The sequence below is a fragment of the Portunus trituberculatus genome, chromosome 19 (assembly GCF_017591435.1).
Source record: "Portunus trituberculatus isolate SZX2019 chromosome 19, ASM1759143v1, whole genome shotgun sequence".
NCBI lineage: Eukaryota > Metazoa > Arthropoda > Malacostraca > Decapoda > Portunidae > Portunus > Portunus trituberculatus.
In genome coordinates this window covers 10,725,938-10,743,457 of record NC_059273.1, presented here as the reverse complement: position 1 = coordinate 10,743,457, position 17,520 = coordinate 10,725,938, and the positions used below count along the sequence as shown (strand labels likewise).

Here is a 17,520-nt window from a genome sequence, read left to right as displayed (position 1 = left end):
GTGTAACTCGCTGTAGAATGCCTTAAAAGACAGTTCAGACTTAGTGAAATGTGGTAAAATACTTGCCAAGTGAAAATGGCTTGTCTTTCCAGGACGTTTTAGCAGAGTTATTGTTGAAAATGTTTTATACTTTTAACGTAATTAATTTAGACATTTTTTTAAACTAGAGATGGAGATATTCTGATATTTCGAAAATTAATTTAAATATTTTTCACGTCATAAAATGTCATGCATTCGGCCGTGGCTTCGCTTTTTCTAAAAGTCATTTTTGAAATCAAATTATTTACGTAATTTAGCCGAGTCATCCCCGTTCCCGTTCTTTCTGATGACCACAGCCCAGGTGGTGACTCATCATAGCCCAGGGCAGGCACCTCTCTTCCAACAGCCCTATTCGTCAATATTTTGCCTAATATCTAGTGATTTCTACGTGTTTTCGTGTGTTTTTAGGTTCAGGTGTGTAGATATTAGTAGCAGAAGGAGGAAAGAAGGAGAAAGGGAGGGGGAACAGCCAAGCCACAATACTTACGTCGCCCTCCATTTCCTCAATATTTTGTTTAACATCAGTGTTTTGATGTGTTTCCAGGCTCAAGTGGATAGATGAAAGCAATAGAAGGAAGTAGAAGAAGAAAGAATGGAAGAGGATGAAGAAGAAATGAGAAATAGAGGCGGAATAAGAAAAGCCAAGGTGTAATGTTTAGGTAACTGTCCCTTTTAATCTTAACGTTCTTTATAATGCATACTGTTGGGTTTGGGATATATTTGGGATGTTTCAAGTGTGTTCGAGTGTTGCAGGGTGTTAAGAGTATGTTTTTGATGCATTATGTGTGGTTTCAGTGTGTTTTAGGCTTTTTAGGTATATTTTACATACCTTGAGTATGTGGATTGAGATGTGTTTCAGTATTTGCATGTTTTAAGTGTGTTCTGGGGTTAATTTTGAGTGTTTTAAGCTGTGTGGATGTGTGTTAGGAGTTTTGGATGTGTGTGGGGGTGATTTGTGTATATCGGGTGTTTCTAGTGAGTTTTCGGTGTAGCTATTTGGGGAGTGAGTGACGTTCCCTGTTGGCGGCCACGGCCCACGGGACTTGGGAGTCTCCTCTCGGTGCCGCCGCACGGTCATCCGCCTCACCTGTGCTTTCCTGAAAATACGGGGCAGTTGTCTCATCTGTGAGTGCCTAACGGGCTGTCCATAGGGCCTCCCAGTAGAGGATTCTCGCAGCTGCAATGCGAAATAACTTGTGTCTTGGCATGCGCATGCGCCGAATCCCAACTCGCCAGTATTTTCGCAGCTCAGAGATTTCGCAGGACGTGACGACACCGGCGGCATGAGGGCAGTGCTTGCCTTCCTCCTGGCTCTGTGCCTTGCCCTGGGTGTCAGTGGAGGTAAGAAGTTCAAGGTAGATCCGAAGAAGAGCAAAGTATACGGGCCCGGCCTAGAACCTCACAAAATCGTGTACCCTGCGCGGTATTTCTTCATTGAATCTCACGACACCAAGGGCAACAGGTAGGTGGCCAAGTGTCAAAACACTCCCGTCAGGTGCCGCCGGGAGCCTTGACTTCCGTTATTTAGTATTGTTTTATTATGCAGCTATTTATTATATCGTGCAGAGTATTTAACTCAAGACTAATGTAACCGTAATGGGTTCCATTGCTTCTCCACTAGAATCCAGAAATCCGTGGGTGCGAATTCCTTCAAGGTGCAGGTGGAGGGACAGAGCAGCGAGGGCACCTACTGCCGGGTGTGGGTTCAGGTGCTGGACCGTTACGATGGCACCTACGTGGCCAGGTGAGGCAGGCATTCCATTCTCAGGTTGTTGTAGCAGACTAGTGATCCAAGTATTTTGTGTGACTGATTGCTTCGAGTTATCATGTGTACTGGAGGTGAGCCCCTCGCCGTGACCTGACTACCAGGACATGTAACTTGACAAGCTAACTCTCTGGATTTGTAACACTCAATGGAATGTGATGTGAGGCAAACCGCCCAGTACAAATATACTTAACGCTGAAATCCATCATATTCTTGAAGGCTGTGATAATGTTTCTAAAATATAGTTATTTTGCTGAAATTATTTGAAAAATATAATTTAGCTGTCAATGGCAAACTGGATTCTATGGCTGTTTGGTGGACACTTACATTGATTTCATGATTACCTGTCAACAATGAACTAATGAACAAGAGAAGGAACAAAGATGTTTCCCTGGTTAGATGAATTATGGCTGATGTTAAGAAAGGTTAGCAGAAGAAATTCCCATCCCTAAACCAAAACAACCCAATGCAAAATGGGTATTTGTGTTAAAAGAAGAAAAAAAAAAAGACTGCTTTTGAACAGGTACCGCACCTACCAGACATGCCGGGACACCATCATCCACGTGCTGTACAACGGCCAGCATGTCGGTGACTCGCCCTACAAGATACAAGGTGAGGATGAGGCAGAGGTGTCATGGGACTCCTTTAAGTTTAGGAATCATTAGGACATCAATATAGAATTGGAGACCACTATGGTACTGTGGGACCACATGTGTTTTGGGGGCCAAGGGGTTCTTGATCACAGTCTGAGGATAGGAAGGGCATCCACTCAGGGTAACATTTCTCAATCGCCAAAACCAAGTCATCTCAGGAGGCACCATCTTAGCCCTAACAAAATATGGAAACCCAACTTTAAAAAAAAAAAAAAAAAAAGACCACTTCAGAAGGCAGTAATTTATCATCTACCATACGTGCAGTATGATAATAGAGACCAGTCAGATAAAGTAGGTAATACTAGTGAGTAATGAGTCCATCTGTCTCATTTCAGACCCAGTGTATTCAGAGCATTGCTACTGCCCTGAGGGTGACATAGAAGCATGGCAGGAGGCAGTGGGATGTCCAGCTGAGTACCCACAGGTCACACGAGACTTGTCCTCCTTCCCTCAGGTGGACTTTGATGCTATCCTCAGTGCAGCAGCCAAGCGTTTTGATGCTGCGGGGTCACGGAGCTTCTGTAATTATGTCGTCAAGGATAATCAAGTGAGTAAGATGTTTTCAGTATTCTTTTGGTATTTTTAGAGAATGTAACAAAAAATTATCTAAAAACATAAATCTCTATATCTGAAATTGTAACCACTGTCTTTGTGTGCCACAGATGTATCGGAAATGTTACGGTCAGCATGTCGGTTTCAACATGTTCATGGACAACATACTGCAGTCATTGTTGCGTAAGATGCTCCTCCCTGACATGGAGTTCATCATCAACCTGGGTGACTGGCCACTGGTGGATCCCAAGGTGTGTAGATCACTCTCCAATGTCTTGGTATCCCTGCCTTCAATTCTTCACCACTTCCCACTCCATTATTCATCTCACCACTAGAGTTTTTAAAGGCCAAGGGTGATGAAAGGGAGAAATAAAAGCTCACTAAGATACCAGTCCCTAAGGAAAAGTCAGAGCTATCATAAGGAAATTGCAGGATAAGTGTTGGTTATGGAATCTTTTTTTTTTTATTACTCCATTAAATTCATATTGTTATTTGCTCCTTTGGAAATTAAACATCCCCTTTTCTCTTGTATTCCCACTCAGGATTAATTATTTTCAATGTCGGATTATATTCTTACTACTCACCCTCTATGTTCATCACCTACACAACACACTTAAGAATGGAGTGGCGACAAGTTGAGTCAGAAGCCACATTTAACAGATCTATCTCCTACATTTGAAAAAAATAGTCAGACACATCAAGGTTTCAGGTGTCTCTTGTCACTGCAGGTAAAACCGCTGCTGCCAATCTTCTCGTGGTGTGGCTCTGAGGACACAGCAGACATCATCATGCCAACCTACGACCTGACGGAGGCCACTCTGGAGATGATGGGAAGGTACTCAACTGCAAGGATGTAGATAGATTCACTAAGTCATGACCTTGCTTATTAGATTGATTCAGCAATGGACTAAGCCAGAGGTTCTCATTGAGGCATAATTGGCCTTTGGGAAAATTTCATTATCCCATAGTTTTCAGATAGCAAGATTCTTATTGTTGGAATATTAATTCATTCATTGACTTTGAGTTACCCAGGGTAACACAAAGTGCCATTCATCAGGTATTTGCTGCTAACATTGTATTTGGTGTACATTATTTAGAATGTGCCTTTTTAACTGAGACTACTGATCATTGGAACCAGTAACATTAGCATTGTGAACAGGATAGTTGAGGCTAATGGAAAAAAAATTGGTCAATTGTCTTGTTAGCTGTCTCCTCTCAAAGCACATTGGAATCCATAACTTTTAAGTAGTTTAGTTTCATGAAATTATAAAGTATGTTTGGATGTCACATGTTCCAAAGGTTGCTGTGTGTGTGGATTTATCCTGACATGAATCATTCAAGGTGTCTTTCAAATTTGTTGATGACATTTTCAAACTACAATTAATTTAGTGTAGTTACGCTTTTTTATGTTTGAGTTCAATGAAGTGACCATTACCTCATGTTTTTGCTAGCTAATCCACTGGAGCATTCCTCAGCTGTTGTCTCCTCTTCTTTTAAAGGTATGGAGGCACTGCTGTGGAAGGGAAATGCTTCTTTGCTTGATGTTGTGGGAAATAATTGCATCCTCTTGCATTTGTTTTAAGTTTCTTTATTGTGTTTGGCAAGCAGGAGGAATGTTCTCAGGATTTGTTCTCTAATACTAGTTTCATTGATTCTAGAATGTTATCTTAATTTTGCTATCATTATGGATGAGAACAATCCATGACATCATGACCTGGCTCCATGTGTGTGTTATCAGCATTTTTTAGTTTGTGTATAATTTTATGTATAATACTTGACCTGAAGCATCCTTATTTAGCATTGATGGTTTCATTTTCAGAGTGACACTTGATATGCTGTCCGTTCAATCCAACAACGACATACCTTGGAGTGTGAAGAAGCCCAAGGCATTTTGGCGCGGCAGAGACTCACGCAGGGAACGTCTGGACCTCATTGATCTGGCCCGAGCACACCCTCACCTCTTCAATGCTTCCCTTACCAACTTCTTTTTCTTCAAAGAGGAGGAAGAGCAGTATGGACCAAAAGAAAAGCACATTTCCTTTTTTAACTTCTTTGATGTAAAGTATTACCCTTTGTTTTTTGTATATAACTATCATTGTTCAATAGTGGCACAACAATTAGTTGGTAGCAAATATTCATTGATTTACTACAGTTTGAATGTGGTTTGAATTCCTCATCTTGTTTACTTCAGCTTAAACTGCATCTTTCATAATAAATGCACCGCAGAGTTGTGTCCATTTTAGTGATGAGGTTTTGTTTTTGCAGTACAAGTACCAGATCAGCATCGATGGAACGGTGGCTGCCTACAGACTGCCTTACCTGCTGGGTGGCTCCAGTGTGGTACTAAAGCAGGACTCTCCTTACTATGAGTTCTTCTACCACGAACTGAAACCAAACATCCACTACATTCCTTTCAAGCGGGATCTCTCAGATCTCGTTGAAAAGGTATGATTACTATTGAATAAAGTTTACGGGTATGCTTTAATGTTTTTCATTCTGCAGCACTGGTATTTTACTCAGGATAGATAAAAATCTCATAATGTCAAGATGCAATTGTGATTGTTAGAGCCAAACATCTTTCTGTAATTCAAAGTGGGTATTGGACTTTTTCTCTCTCTCTCTCTTTCTTGTTGATTTTAGTCTTGTGTATTGTGTCTTGTTTATTTATTTATTTATTTTTTTTTTTTTTTTTTTTGTTTTCTGCAGATTGAATGGGCAAGAGCAAATGATGATCAGGTAAAGATAATTGCTGAAAATGGGAGGAAATATGCCCAGGAGAACCTGATGCCCAAAGATGTGTACTGTTACCATGCTGCCCTGTTCAAGGTATGTCAAAACAGCTTTCCTGAAGACCCTCTGTACAGTAACTGCAGATGTTGCAGTGTTAGCTGTCAGTAACTCCATTGCAAATAAATCTCAATGTGGTAATAACTTGGGAATGGCATTTACTGATAGAGAATTTGTCACAGATGTAGAATCACAGCCAACAATGAGTTATCAGAAAGCTGCCAGAGGAAATCAGTATTCTCCCTTCTTAAGACCCATATTGTCTATTGCAGGAATGGAGCAAGAGGCTCACATCAAAGGTGCAGGTGCGTCCAGGCATGGAACATGTGCCCATTGAAGAGCACGAGAAGCGGTTTGGTTCTTGCCGGTGCCATCGTCTTGCCCGTCACGATGAGTTGTGAGTTTAACTTTAGAGAGACAGGAGGAAGATGAGTGGTGGCAGCTCTTCCCTGGCCTGAGTGACTTACAACAGGTGAACAATAGGCAGCTGTTGTCTATCATTGTTACACCTCCAGATGTTCAATGCCATCCTCATTTTATCATCCGTCCCACAGTGGTGCTTACCCTCAACCTGAGAATGCTCTTGTGATTGATGGGATTATTTTTCTGCCTCCTTGATGACCAAGAGCTTTGTTCATTGTTGTAGGTCCTAGTGATACTCTTTCAACTGCAAATAGGTATTTTTTCATATACAGGCAACCCCCGCTTAACGAATGGGTTATGTTCCTCAAAAAAGTTTAAGCGAACCAATTATAACAAGTTTAACCCCTGACTTGAACTTCCATTGAGAGTAAACAAAGCGAGAGTGCATCATAGTACAGTGAAAGGTTTAATGAAAGTAAAAATTATAAAGTTAAACATTTAGGCAGTTTAATTTAAATCATTATAATGGACACTAATGTATGTATGTAAGCAACTTTATAATGTTGATGATCTTAAATTTATGAAGTGAGGGAGAGTGGAGTGGGAAAGACACTAGCTAGCAACCTGTGGAATGTAAACAAAAGGCACGTCATTGTACCGCATACAAAACTTATGTACCACATTTTCACAAGGCTTTCCATTTTATTCATTGCAGAATCACAAGTTCAGGTGGTTCTTTTAGCTTTCAAGGAAGATACTGTCTCACCAGCCTTCTTAATAGAGTGCTGACTTGAAAATAGTAGAGACAGTAGATGGAGTCAAGCCATGGTGGCAAGCAATGCTATTAGTTTTCTCGCCTCTCGTGTCTGTGAATAATATCCAGCTTCACTTCAAGAGTAAGAGACTTCCTGGTCTTCTTAGCAACGCTAGGCGACATTGCAGGGTGTTTTGGTGGCATGTTGAGCGAGGGAAGACAAGCTGCTGCTGACGCTGTTATTGTTTTGAACTAGAGGGAGTGAGTGGTGCGTGTTTTGTCCACGAGAGGCGCTGGTGTATTCAAAAGCCTGTCGGTTTGCATGATACGGCGGGGCTTTCAAACTTTGAAAAAATTACCCAGATAAAATTTTGTGAAAGCGAGTTTGGAGTTTGTTAAACGAGCAGATGGTAGTAAAAGGAAACGTTCGTGGTAGCAAAATTTCATTGTGCGAGCGTTTGTTAAGTGGGGATTGCCTGTATATTATATTTTATTAATCTCTATTTGCGACTTACTCGCTACTTAATAGTCAAAGGACTCATAATTTTGTTAATCCCATGAATAGGATTAGCAAGACAAGGCATATACAAACAACATTCCAAGTTCAATTCTAAGGAGTTTGACAAAATGCATCCATCCAGATAATAAGGGTAGTTTTTAACTTGTACAGCATCAACTGATGTGCATCAAGGCTGCATGGTCTTGGCCACCAGTATTGTACAAGAAACCAGTGAATTGAGGGATACTTATTTAGTATTGTAAGTTGAAGCAGACCTGAGATTAGCCATTTCAGTTAAAGCTTTATTTTTGTACGTGAACAGTAATGCATTTTTGGTAGTGTTTAGTATTTGTGTCTTTATTCATGATGATTGTGTTACCAACATAGTGTAACAAGACCTCAGGAACAAAGCTTTTGTAATAACTTTAATACTTGTGAAGAAATTATTAGATTTGTGTGAAGAAGTGCAAGATGTTGATGTGCCTTTTAATTGTGAGGATGTTTATTACAAATTGAAAGTTTTGTATTATTAGATTAGAAAGGCAGGTTCTTTTGTTTATCTGAATCTGTAGTGTAGAGCTTCAATGAAGATAAGGTTTTATCTATTAAAGACAATGGAAAATGAAAAAGAAAAAAAATCCTCGTGAAAAATAAACTCGGTGATTTTAGATTTAAGAAACTGAATAGTTACCAAGTAATGCAATTTGATTAGAAGGGACTTCATAAAGAAGTTGCACATAAATAGTAAATAGGCACCTCAGCAGTCCTGCATCTTCTGCTTCACAAATTTGGTATTATTGAAGGTAATGAGATTGACAGTGGAATGAATATGAATAAACCATATGAATAGATGTTATTTATTACTCTAATAGCTTCTAAGAATCTGACCTTTTGGGGATTGTCCTTCTGTAGACAGCATCATGATGGCTTCAAGCAGGATAGTTGAAAGTTACAGTAAGTAAATTTTACCTTCATGGAAAGTTGCATATGATGAAAGACACAACTGTACTTAAGATATTCCGGTATCATCTAAAGTAAATAACACACTGGAACATATATTTATTAATAAACTACAAAAGAATAACCTAAACTTAGAAACAGATTACATTATTAAAGAAACAAGTTACCATTTAGAAAATTAATTTAAATTGGAGCACAAGTAAAGACAGTATTCAAGATGAAGGATTCTCAACATGTACCAAGGCAAGGCTTCTTTCATCATACACTACAACAACCAGACCTTTACATATACTCCAATCTTTGTCAAAGGTTCTCCCTGAGACCTGCAACCAATGACCATATTTAACTTAAAGAGGTCAGTAATACAGTATTGAGGCAAGTGACAACAGAAGGGGAGGGTGGGGGAGAGTAAGAGCATTGAAAGCATATATGGATGACAGCATAGCAACTTGTCTGAATAGAAGAAAGTTTTGATCATGAAAAAAGTAGTATTAAAAAAAATGTAATGTAGTGTGACTAAATGTGAACAGAAAGACAGAACTTAAGAGGGTGGAATGATGGGTCTATAAGGAACCACTGGCATTAAAAACAAGAATAATAGTAGGAAAGAAAAGTCTCTTGACAGTGGAAAGGTAGAATAAAGCAGTGTGTTTGTGGAAGGTGCTAAACTGGTGCCCTCTAATTGTGCAACAAGGACACACATACTGAAAAGATTGTAAGATACCATATTATGTAATGCATTAAAAAAGGGGATTTTGATAAGAATTTGCCATAATTTTTGAGATGTAATGCTTAGACCAATCAACAGGAGAGCATCTCTTAAAGAAAGCATAGTAGTTATTATCAGTTAGTCATAATCACATTTCCTAAGGCTTCTGAATGCATTATGAACCCATTTCACCTCTAGTATTTTCAATTTTTATCTACATTTTAATATTTAAAACTAAACTCGAGTCCCACACTTAACGTTTGAACAAATCTACACTTAGTAATCACTGCAGAATTGTCAATACATTTTGATATTGTGTTCATCATGACATGATCATGTTTGGAAGTCATAGCTTTTAAATAGTCACATCTTATCCCTAGTAACATTCATGACTTCTTTCATTATTCAGAAAATATCTAAAAACACTAGACTCCACATTATTCCCAAGTGCAAATACTGTTCATACCTGATAATATTATAGATTGTCTAGTACACCTTAGTAGTCACCATCATTTGTGAAGCACATTTTCACAATAAGTAGGATGGGGACCAAGTTCCAGGCTCAAGAAAATACCGATTCTTAGTGATGAGAAAAGAGACTTGGTGAAATGGATTGCACACTCAGATAATCACACTTCATTAATAGCCTTAAAACTATAGTCTTATTTCCTAACCCACAACCTATTCCAGTGTAGTACATGCATAGCATCATGCAAGTGATAAATGGACACAATGCATTCTTGTCTTAGTCGATACTGTGCCCTGTAGTCTCATTTGTTCAAATCATAAGGTCATTACAGGTGATTCACATATCACCTCTAACTTTGAGTAACTGTAAAAACAAATACTTATACATTTGTAATTACAACGTTTGAATATGAATAATCTAAGACTTAATGAGTTCCCTTTGCCTTTCAAGACAAGTTAATGTTGTACCTAAAATACTGAAAGTTATGCAAGATTCTGGGACTCCCTCCTGTTACTTGAACAAAAAATACCATCAACATAGTAGGAGTGTTCGCTCATCACTTAAGTTTTACCTAACACAATTCTGTAACAAACTAAATAGACCATAAATTGAAGAGATCAATTTATAACATCCCCTTTGAAACTGTTTTAGCCATGCAGAAATTTCACAACCCAGCTAGCAGCTCCAAGTAAACAATCGAGTATCTATATTTTTCTAGTTTTAGTTAATAAACAGTCTGGCCAAATAAAGAGGCGGCTTATGCCAGACAGCACTTAATTGGTTTGTCATATATTTAAATTTCTCTTAACTTTAAATTGCAACATATAAAATTGCACTCTGCAAATGTTCCATAAATGCCAATGATTTTTCATAAAAAATTCAACCATAAAGACTAACTTAACAAGAATTATGAAAGTAACATACAAAATGGATTTGTTTACGCTAGCACCAAAAGTATCACACTAACAGTTCAACTATAATTGTTCAGTTAACATTGCATTGACAAGTAGAACTGAGAAATCAAGAAAAAATAAATCAACAATATCTCCTGTGGACATCCACTGTCCTCCTTAACACTACACAAGCCACCACCACTCACCACAGGCACCTCATCAGTATTAGATCAATGAAGGAAACACTGCACATCTTTATAGCTTGATGGTGGCATGCTGTTCCTTGCACAAAGTCAGACAATGATCAGCTTTTAGCAAAATAAGAATGCAAATCAATAGGAATGAGATTAAGTAACGATTAAGATAGATCTGAGATAAACACATCACTAAAGATCTTGTATTCTAATAACAATAATAGTAATTACAACAATTAATTTAATATAAAAAATTTACTTTATAATGAGAATAAATATTTAACAACACAAGAAAAAAACAAGATAATTAGGAATGTTTCAAGATATGAGGAATAAATATCAGCATACATACTACAGTTTATTGTAAACTACTTTACTACACCATTATACCATTCATAAAATTTCCACCACCATCAACATTAACAACTAACCAACAAGGAAACTGTACCTCAAAAAATATGTAGCTGCAACAACTCACTACAAATAATTCTCAATGTTTACAGCAAAATAATACAAGGCACTTACATTTGAGCTTCATTACCTCACTTAAAACTACTTCAGAGATGTGGAAGAACCATTTCAAGTCCACTGAGATGCACTTGAGACTCACCATCATGAGGCAGCAGGCACCACCATCATCAGGGCCGAGTGACACACAGTGCAATGCCCATGCCACCTCCAATACACAATGCAGCAACACCACGCTTCTTGTTCAGGCGAGTCATGGAATGCAACAGAGTCACCAGCACCCGTGCTCCTGCATCAGAGAAAAACAAAAATGTTCACCTTGTTCCTTATTTTTTCATGTATTAAGCCAGTCTGACACAAAGCAGAACTGGTAGGTTTCATTTTACTATACAAAACATTGATTGCATCTATAAACAAGGTGAATGTAATTATGAATAGGCAACACAATAGCTTAGTTATAAAACAAGCCTAAGAGGAAAATGCAGGGATGGAACTGACCTGATGCTCCAATAGGATGACCCAAGGCTATTGCACCACCACTGATATTGACTTTCTCAGGATCAACACCAAGCTCAGTGACGACAGCCAAGCTCTGTGCTGCAAAGGCTTCATTCAGCTCCCACAGATCCACCTCATCAATGCTCCACTCGGCTTTCTTCAACTGTATGTGTAATTGACAATACATATAAGACATTCTCCCAGGAAAGAAAACAGGTAAGTGATGCCAGTATAATTCCTATGTAAAAAACACAGACAAGTAAAACGGTATAATTCAAGTACAAAAAGTTAGTGTTCTAAGCAACCATAGACAAGGTGGATGATAAGGGATATATATTAGTGAACTTTGTAAGGAGAGGGAGAGCCTTACTACTGCTTTTTCAGGTCATGTAACTCATAAATATATGAATATATGTAGATAATGAAGTATCAGAACCACAGCATTCCAACTCACTGCTGCCTTCACTGCTGGAATTGGTCCTGTCCCCATGATGGTTGGGTCCACCCCAGCCTGGGCCCAAGCCACTATATGGGCCATTGCTTCCAGGCCACGCTGCTTTGCCTCACTCTCCCTTGCCAGGACCAAGGCTGCTGCCCCATCATTGATCCCTGAGGAGTTGCCAGCTGTAACAGATCCTGAGCCATCCTATGGAAAGAAACATTTAGAAGATTTTAATAGTTTTCAATGCCACAGGTGAAGCTCGTGGTGTTGAGACAAGTCTGCACTAACACTTACAGTAATGAAGCATGGCCTGAGCCTGGCTAGCCCCTCCGCAGTGGTGCCGGCTCGAGGGAACTCATCCACCTTCACCTCTGTGGGACCTTTTTTCCCAGGCACGAGCACAGGTACTATTTCCTTGTCAAAATGTCCACTTTTTTGAGATTCTTCTGCCTTCTGCTGGGATTTTGCAGCAAAAGCATCCTGCTGAGCCCTTGTAATGTTCCACTTTTTCACTATGTTTTCAGCTGAAATGTAACAAAAAAATGTAGTTACAACTCTTTACTATAATCAAACATGTATTTAGAAGAGCCTTCTCCCAAATATTATTAATGATAAGTACACATTCCTTAAGCTTTCTACAGTATCACCAGAAGGTTGCCAAGAATAAAATTATGCAACCATCAGTAAGAGACCATTGTAAAGATCATAAGTGGTAGCACCTTACCTGTGATGCCCATATGGCAATTGTGGAAGGCATCAGTGAGTCCATCAACCATCATGGTGTCCACCAGGGAGGCTGAGCCCATCTTGGTGCCATTACGCATGTGCACCGAGTGAGGGGCACAGCTCATACTTTCCTGCCCCCCACACACCACCACAGAGGCATCCTCCGTCTTGATTGCCTGGTATCCCATGGCCACTGACCTATAAGTTCAGACATGCAGTACAGTCATGAGGAAGGAACCTATCTAAATTTCTCATCCGTTAGTGAGGACGTTTGTTGTTCAGACTGAGAAGTCACCTTAACTAAGTTAACATACTTTCATAGAAAGATTAAGTTAATGTAATTTGGCAGCACCTCACCTGAGGCCTGAGCCACACAGCATGTTGATACTTGTTGCTGGTACAGTGTAGGGCACACCTGCTTCCATGGCTGCTTGCCTTGCTGGGTTTTGTCCCTGAGCTGCCGTCAAGACCTGCAATACATCACACATCATACTTATACAATTGGCTTTGGCTAATGGTTCATTAACTATACAAATATCTATTCTAGTGCACAGTAGATGAAGAAACTAAGGAATAAAGGAAGGCTTCACTCAGAGGTTACCATGTGGCACTCACCTGGAGCCTCACACCTCACCTGTCCAAGCAAGACCTCAGACACCTCTGCTGGAGGCACTCTAGCCCGCACCAAGGCCTCTCGCACCACCACGGCTCCCAGCTCGTGGGCAGCCATTGACGACAGTGACCCATTGAAGGTACCTGCCACCACAGAACACCAGCTGTTATATATATTCTACATGTGTAGTGACTGGAAATATCTCCTACTACTATTTTCAGGCTTCTTCTGATATTGCTAACTTCAAGCCTCCTCTCCTCCCACGGCTTCATTGAACTAGACTACATTCTTTCTCTCATTCCTATTCTGACCACCTCCATCTCTCTAGTTGTGTTCTCAATCCATATCTCTGATAAACTTTGGAATTCCCAGTCTGTTTCTGTATTCCCTCCTTCCTATGACTTGGACTCTTTCTAAACCATGGTTTCAAGATACTTATCCTCTCTTTTACCATTCTACCTGACAACTGCATGAGAACTGGCAATAGGTGGGATAACCGGCAGTGTATGTTGTGTGTGCCACAAAAAAAAATTTCACCTCAAATATTCTGAATCATTAATACTTTGATATTGTTATGTTGTAATATTTCGTGTAAAACTGAAACAAGGTAAAGCTAATCAGCGAAACTAATGAGGTTAAAGAATAAAAACCTAACGTAGCCCAGGGGTGGAAGCGCTAATGTTACTGCAATATCACCCAAAGATGCACTTCCACTTCCCACTATACTGTCTTAACACTTGAACTTCCAGCACTCACCAATGGGCGTCCGGACAGCTGAGAGAATAACCACGCGGGATGAGGCGTCCATGTCTGCAGTGAGGAGGGATGGAAGGAAGAAGAGGGTCACTCGCTACTCGGCAGATGGAAGGAAATGCCGCGACCAGTGACCACTACCGCTACCTCCTCTTACACTCGCCCTTTCGACCTTGACGCCGCTCACACACTTGCTGAGGAGTCCACGTGTGCTCCTCCTCTCTCCTGGGGCTGTAGTTTTCAAGTGTGGCGCGGGTGTGGGGTGTGTGGAGAGCTGAGGAAGCGTGTAGGTGCCACAATCAGCTGTGTGTTGACTGGCTGGCGGGGCGGGGCGGGGCGGAGCGGTGTGTGGCGCCGCGCCGAGTGCCGCTGCCGGTTCACCTCGAGAACGGGTTCACTGCATAATAATTGGCCACTCTGCAATAGAAAAAAAGTGAAGGACAAACTGTGAGTATGAATTCAACAGTTGTTTATGCTCTCCATTGATTTAAACTAACACCCAGTAAAACTACATAAGAGATTTATATTAACAGTAATTTCCTAGAGGCCATTGTATAGATTACAGTAGTTACTTTGCACTACGAAAAACAAACAAAAGGATACGTTGTTATCCTTTAGTGAATATAGGGTTTTCCAAAATAATAACGGCTTTGTGTGTGTGTGTGTGTGTGTGTGTGTGTGTGTGTGTGTGTGTGTGTGTGTGTGTGCGCGCGCAAAAGATATGCCTAAAATAATCACACATAAACAATAGAAATCATATAGATAAGCCACAAAAGCGCTATTATGCTAATTTCTGTAACTCCCATGCTTTCTTCTGTGCTAAAAGGGGTTAGGGGAGAGGAAGGGGACGGGGTAGTACAAGCAGTGAAGGAGCAGGGCGGGGCGAGGCAAAGAAAAAACACATGCAGAGAGGGATAATTTTATTACTGATCCCTTGAGACACGTGACTCCCTGCAGACACCGTGACGGAAATGACTTGATATGGAAATGGTCTTGAATATAGTTTGTCTTATTCCTTTAAGTGTAAGGTATTCATTTAGATGTATTTCATATCCCTCACATATAGTTTTTATTTTAGATTTAGACAACAGACACACACACATACCAGCAGACGACCATGGTGAATTACACACACACACACACACACACACACACACACACACACACACACACACACATACACACACACACACACACACACACACACACACACACACACACACACACACACGAGTCTTTAACTTAATTAAGGGACGGAAAATAAACAACAGAACATTTTATCGTTATTTTTTACCGACCATTAATTCAGACAGCTCTTGGCTTCTTTACGTGAAAAAAAAAAAAACAGTCAATTTATCGAAGGGTGACGTCTTTGTATTGACGAGCAGTATTGATGATATCGGAATATTTAGGCCTCGTATTTCATAATTTCTAATATGCCTTTTTTATGTCTCTTACACGTTGCAACGAACATATCTGATAACTTCGAAACATTTAGAATTTCCACTTCATAACACAATTTCCATTTTATCTTAGTTCACCTGAGGGAAGCGTGTCTTACAAACTGCAACAAACGTATATATTCGATAACACCGACATATTAAGGACTCCAATTTCATTATACAATTTCTTACATGCCTTTGGAGTTATAAAAGAGAACCGTGTCTTACATGCTGCAGCGAACACATTTGATAACACCAAAATATTAAGGACGCTTGTGTCTTAATACCCTGCGTGTCTTTACGTAAAGGTCAGCCTGGCCCTCCTTTGTTAGACGGTTCTTGCTGCGTGAGCGGGTGAGCCTTCGAGAGCCCTTGAGGACCCTTCTTCCAGCCGGGCTACTGAAAACCCACCCTCCTATGCGGCTCGCCAGAAGAGTGTCCCACAGTGTCTTCTGCTCCGTGCACGGCTACGATTTTCTCTTATGCTACAAGGGCCCGTATTCAGAAGCACTACTCTCTTTCTACTTTCTAAGGCCACATGTATTATTAGCCGGGTTCGAAGGAGTGTTACACCTACTAATAATACAATAGTCATCCTAATCCGTCATTACAACTATAAAAAAAACACTTATAAAACTCGTGTAGCGTTTAAGTAGCGCCTTTTGAAATAGTGTTCTAGAATATAGACCAAGAGGTGTTCTAGATGCCCTCCACACCTCGTCCTCTCCAGTGCCTCTCAACGTAATCGAAGAAGTATTTTGGTCCCTCTCTTAATCGCAAGGAGTGCCGCTGATTTCTTTGCTCTTCAGTGATCTCTCTCTCTCTCTCTCTCTCTCTCTCTCTCTCTCTTAATCAATTAATATGCGCCAAAAGGATATATCAAGTAACAAATCTATCAAATATTAGGATCTTTTACATAAATCTTTGATTGTGGATTGGGAGTTGCTGGATTGTTAGTGGTGAAAAGTAAATGGTAAATAGACAGTATATTGATAAAAATAAGGAGAAGGAGGAGCGAAGAGAGAAGGAAAGAGAGCAGGATAATGATGAATAATAAGAAGCAGAAAGAAAAAGAATGTATTCAAGACGTAAATTTTGTTGGAAGAGGAGGATTTTTCACCTTTCGTATTTCTGCAAGTGTGGTTCCAGTCACCGGGATGATCACATTAAGAGCTCTCTCTCTCTCTCTCTCTCTCTCTCTCTCTCTCTCTCTCTCTCTCTCTCTCTCTCTCTCTCTCTCTCTCTCTCTCTCTGTTCTTTCCTTTCTCTCTTTCCACGGCGACATTAACCCCTTCAGTATTGGGACACATTTTTACCTTGAGATTTGTGTACGATTAGACCATTTTATTTACATTAGAAACCGTCGAGGGGGGTCAGAAGATTAATGGCCAAGGTCTTCACTATTTTAATCTCCCATATGAGTTTCTGAAGCTGTATAGAATCACTAGATAGTGAGCAGAATGAATATGGAAACGTTTCATTGTACTGAATAGTTAGAATTTTTAAATGACGAAAGCCGGCGTATTTCAACAAGCTGAGTCGGGCGGTTTATTCCCTGCTGGTGACGGTCATGAGGTATGGCAGTGGTCACGGGTCACGATCCTAGGCTGCGTGGAAGACTTAGAGGAAGACTTACGTAGGATTGGATTGTTGAAGTGTGTCTCCGTCATATTTCTACAATTTCTAACAGGGTTTGGTGGAAATGGTGGATGTTTGTAACTTTTCAAGGATGTTTTCTTGGCTTTAGTGTTGTGTTAGATTGTTCACATAAGAGAACATCGTGTCAGAGATAGTTTGACAAGAGTTCTACAGCTTCATAAAGGAAACAAGGCACGTAAGAACCTCACTAATCACCTCTACAGTCTAAAGCTAAACATGTCAGAGTATCCGTATTCAGAAACGCTTTGCTCTCTTTTCCAAGGCAAGAGTTGATTAGCTGAG

The 17,520-nt window shown here is 40.1% G+C and overlaps 2 protein-coding genes across 2 annotated transcripts; one reads left to right on the top strand and one right to left on the bottom strand.

The window, feature by feature from the left end:
* Positions 1-1,048: 1,048 nt before the first annotated feature.
* LOC123506357 (protein O-glucosyltransferase 2-like) lies at positions 1,049-6,517 on the top strand. Its single transcript, XM_045258387.1, has 10 exons — positions 1,049-1,501; positions 1,661-1,783; positions 2,328-2,416; positions 2,793-3,004; positions 3,120-3,260; positions 3,738-3,844; positions 4,829-5,066; positions 5,275-5,454; positions 5,716-5,835; positions 6,069-6,517. The coding sequence occupies exons 1-10, from the start codon at positions 1,323-1,325 to the stop codon at positions 6,195-6,197; spliced, it is 1,518 nt and encodes a 505-aa protein (XP_045114322.1). The 5' UTR covers positions 1,049-1,322; the 3' UTR covers positions 6,198-6,517.
* Positions 6,518-8,458: 1,941 nt separating this feature from the next.
* On the bottom strand, positions 8,459-14,463 carry LOC123506356 (acetyl-CoA acetyltransferase, cytosolic-like). Its single transcript, XM_045258386.1, has 8 exons — positions 14,141-14,463; positions 13,406-13,527; positions 13,129-13,241; positions 12,770-12,969; positions 12,340-12,569; positions 12,058-12,249; positions 11,604-11,766; positions 8,459-11,394 (listed from the first exon to the last, which is right to left on the bottom strand). Exons 1-8 carry the CDS (start codon positions 14,190-14,192, stop codon positions 11,276-11,278), a joined length of 1,191 nt encoding a protein of 396 aa, XP_045114321.1. The 5' UTR covers positions 14,193-14,463; the 3' UTR covers positions 8,459-11,275.
* Between the last annotated feature and the right edge of the window lie 3,057 nt (positions 14,464-17,520).

Bases quoted from the DNA above. Each gene is read 5' to 3' on its own strand.
- LOC123506357 (XM_045258387.1), top strand. From the start codon at position 1,323: ATGAGGGCAGTGCTTGCCTTCCTCCTGGCTCTGTGCCTTGCCCTGGGT. The intron at 1,784-2,327 runs GTGAGGCAGGCA...GCTTTTGAACAG, and splicing joins GATGGCACCTACGTGGCCAG to GTACCGCACCTACCAGACAT. The intron at 2,417-2,792 runs GTGAGGATGAGG...GTCTCATTTCAG, and splicing joins CTCGCCCTACAAGATACAAG to ACCCAGTGTATTCAGAGCAT.
- LOC123506356 (XM_045258386.1), bottom strand. From the start codon at position 14,192: ATGGACGCCTCATCCCGCGTGGTTATTCTCTCAGCTGTCCGGACGCCC. The intron at 13,242-13,405 runs GTGAGGTGTGAG...GATGTATTGCAG, and splicing joins CTGAGGTCTTGCTTGGACAG to GTCTTGACGGCAGCTCAGGG. The intron at 11,395-11,603 runs GTCAGTTCCATC...TCTCTGATGCAG, and splicing joins TCATCCTATTGGAGCATCAG to GAGCACGGGTGCTGGTGACT.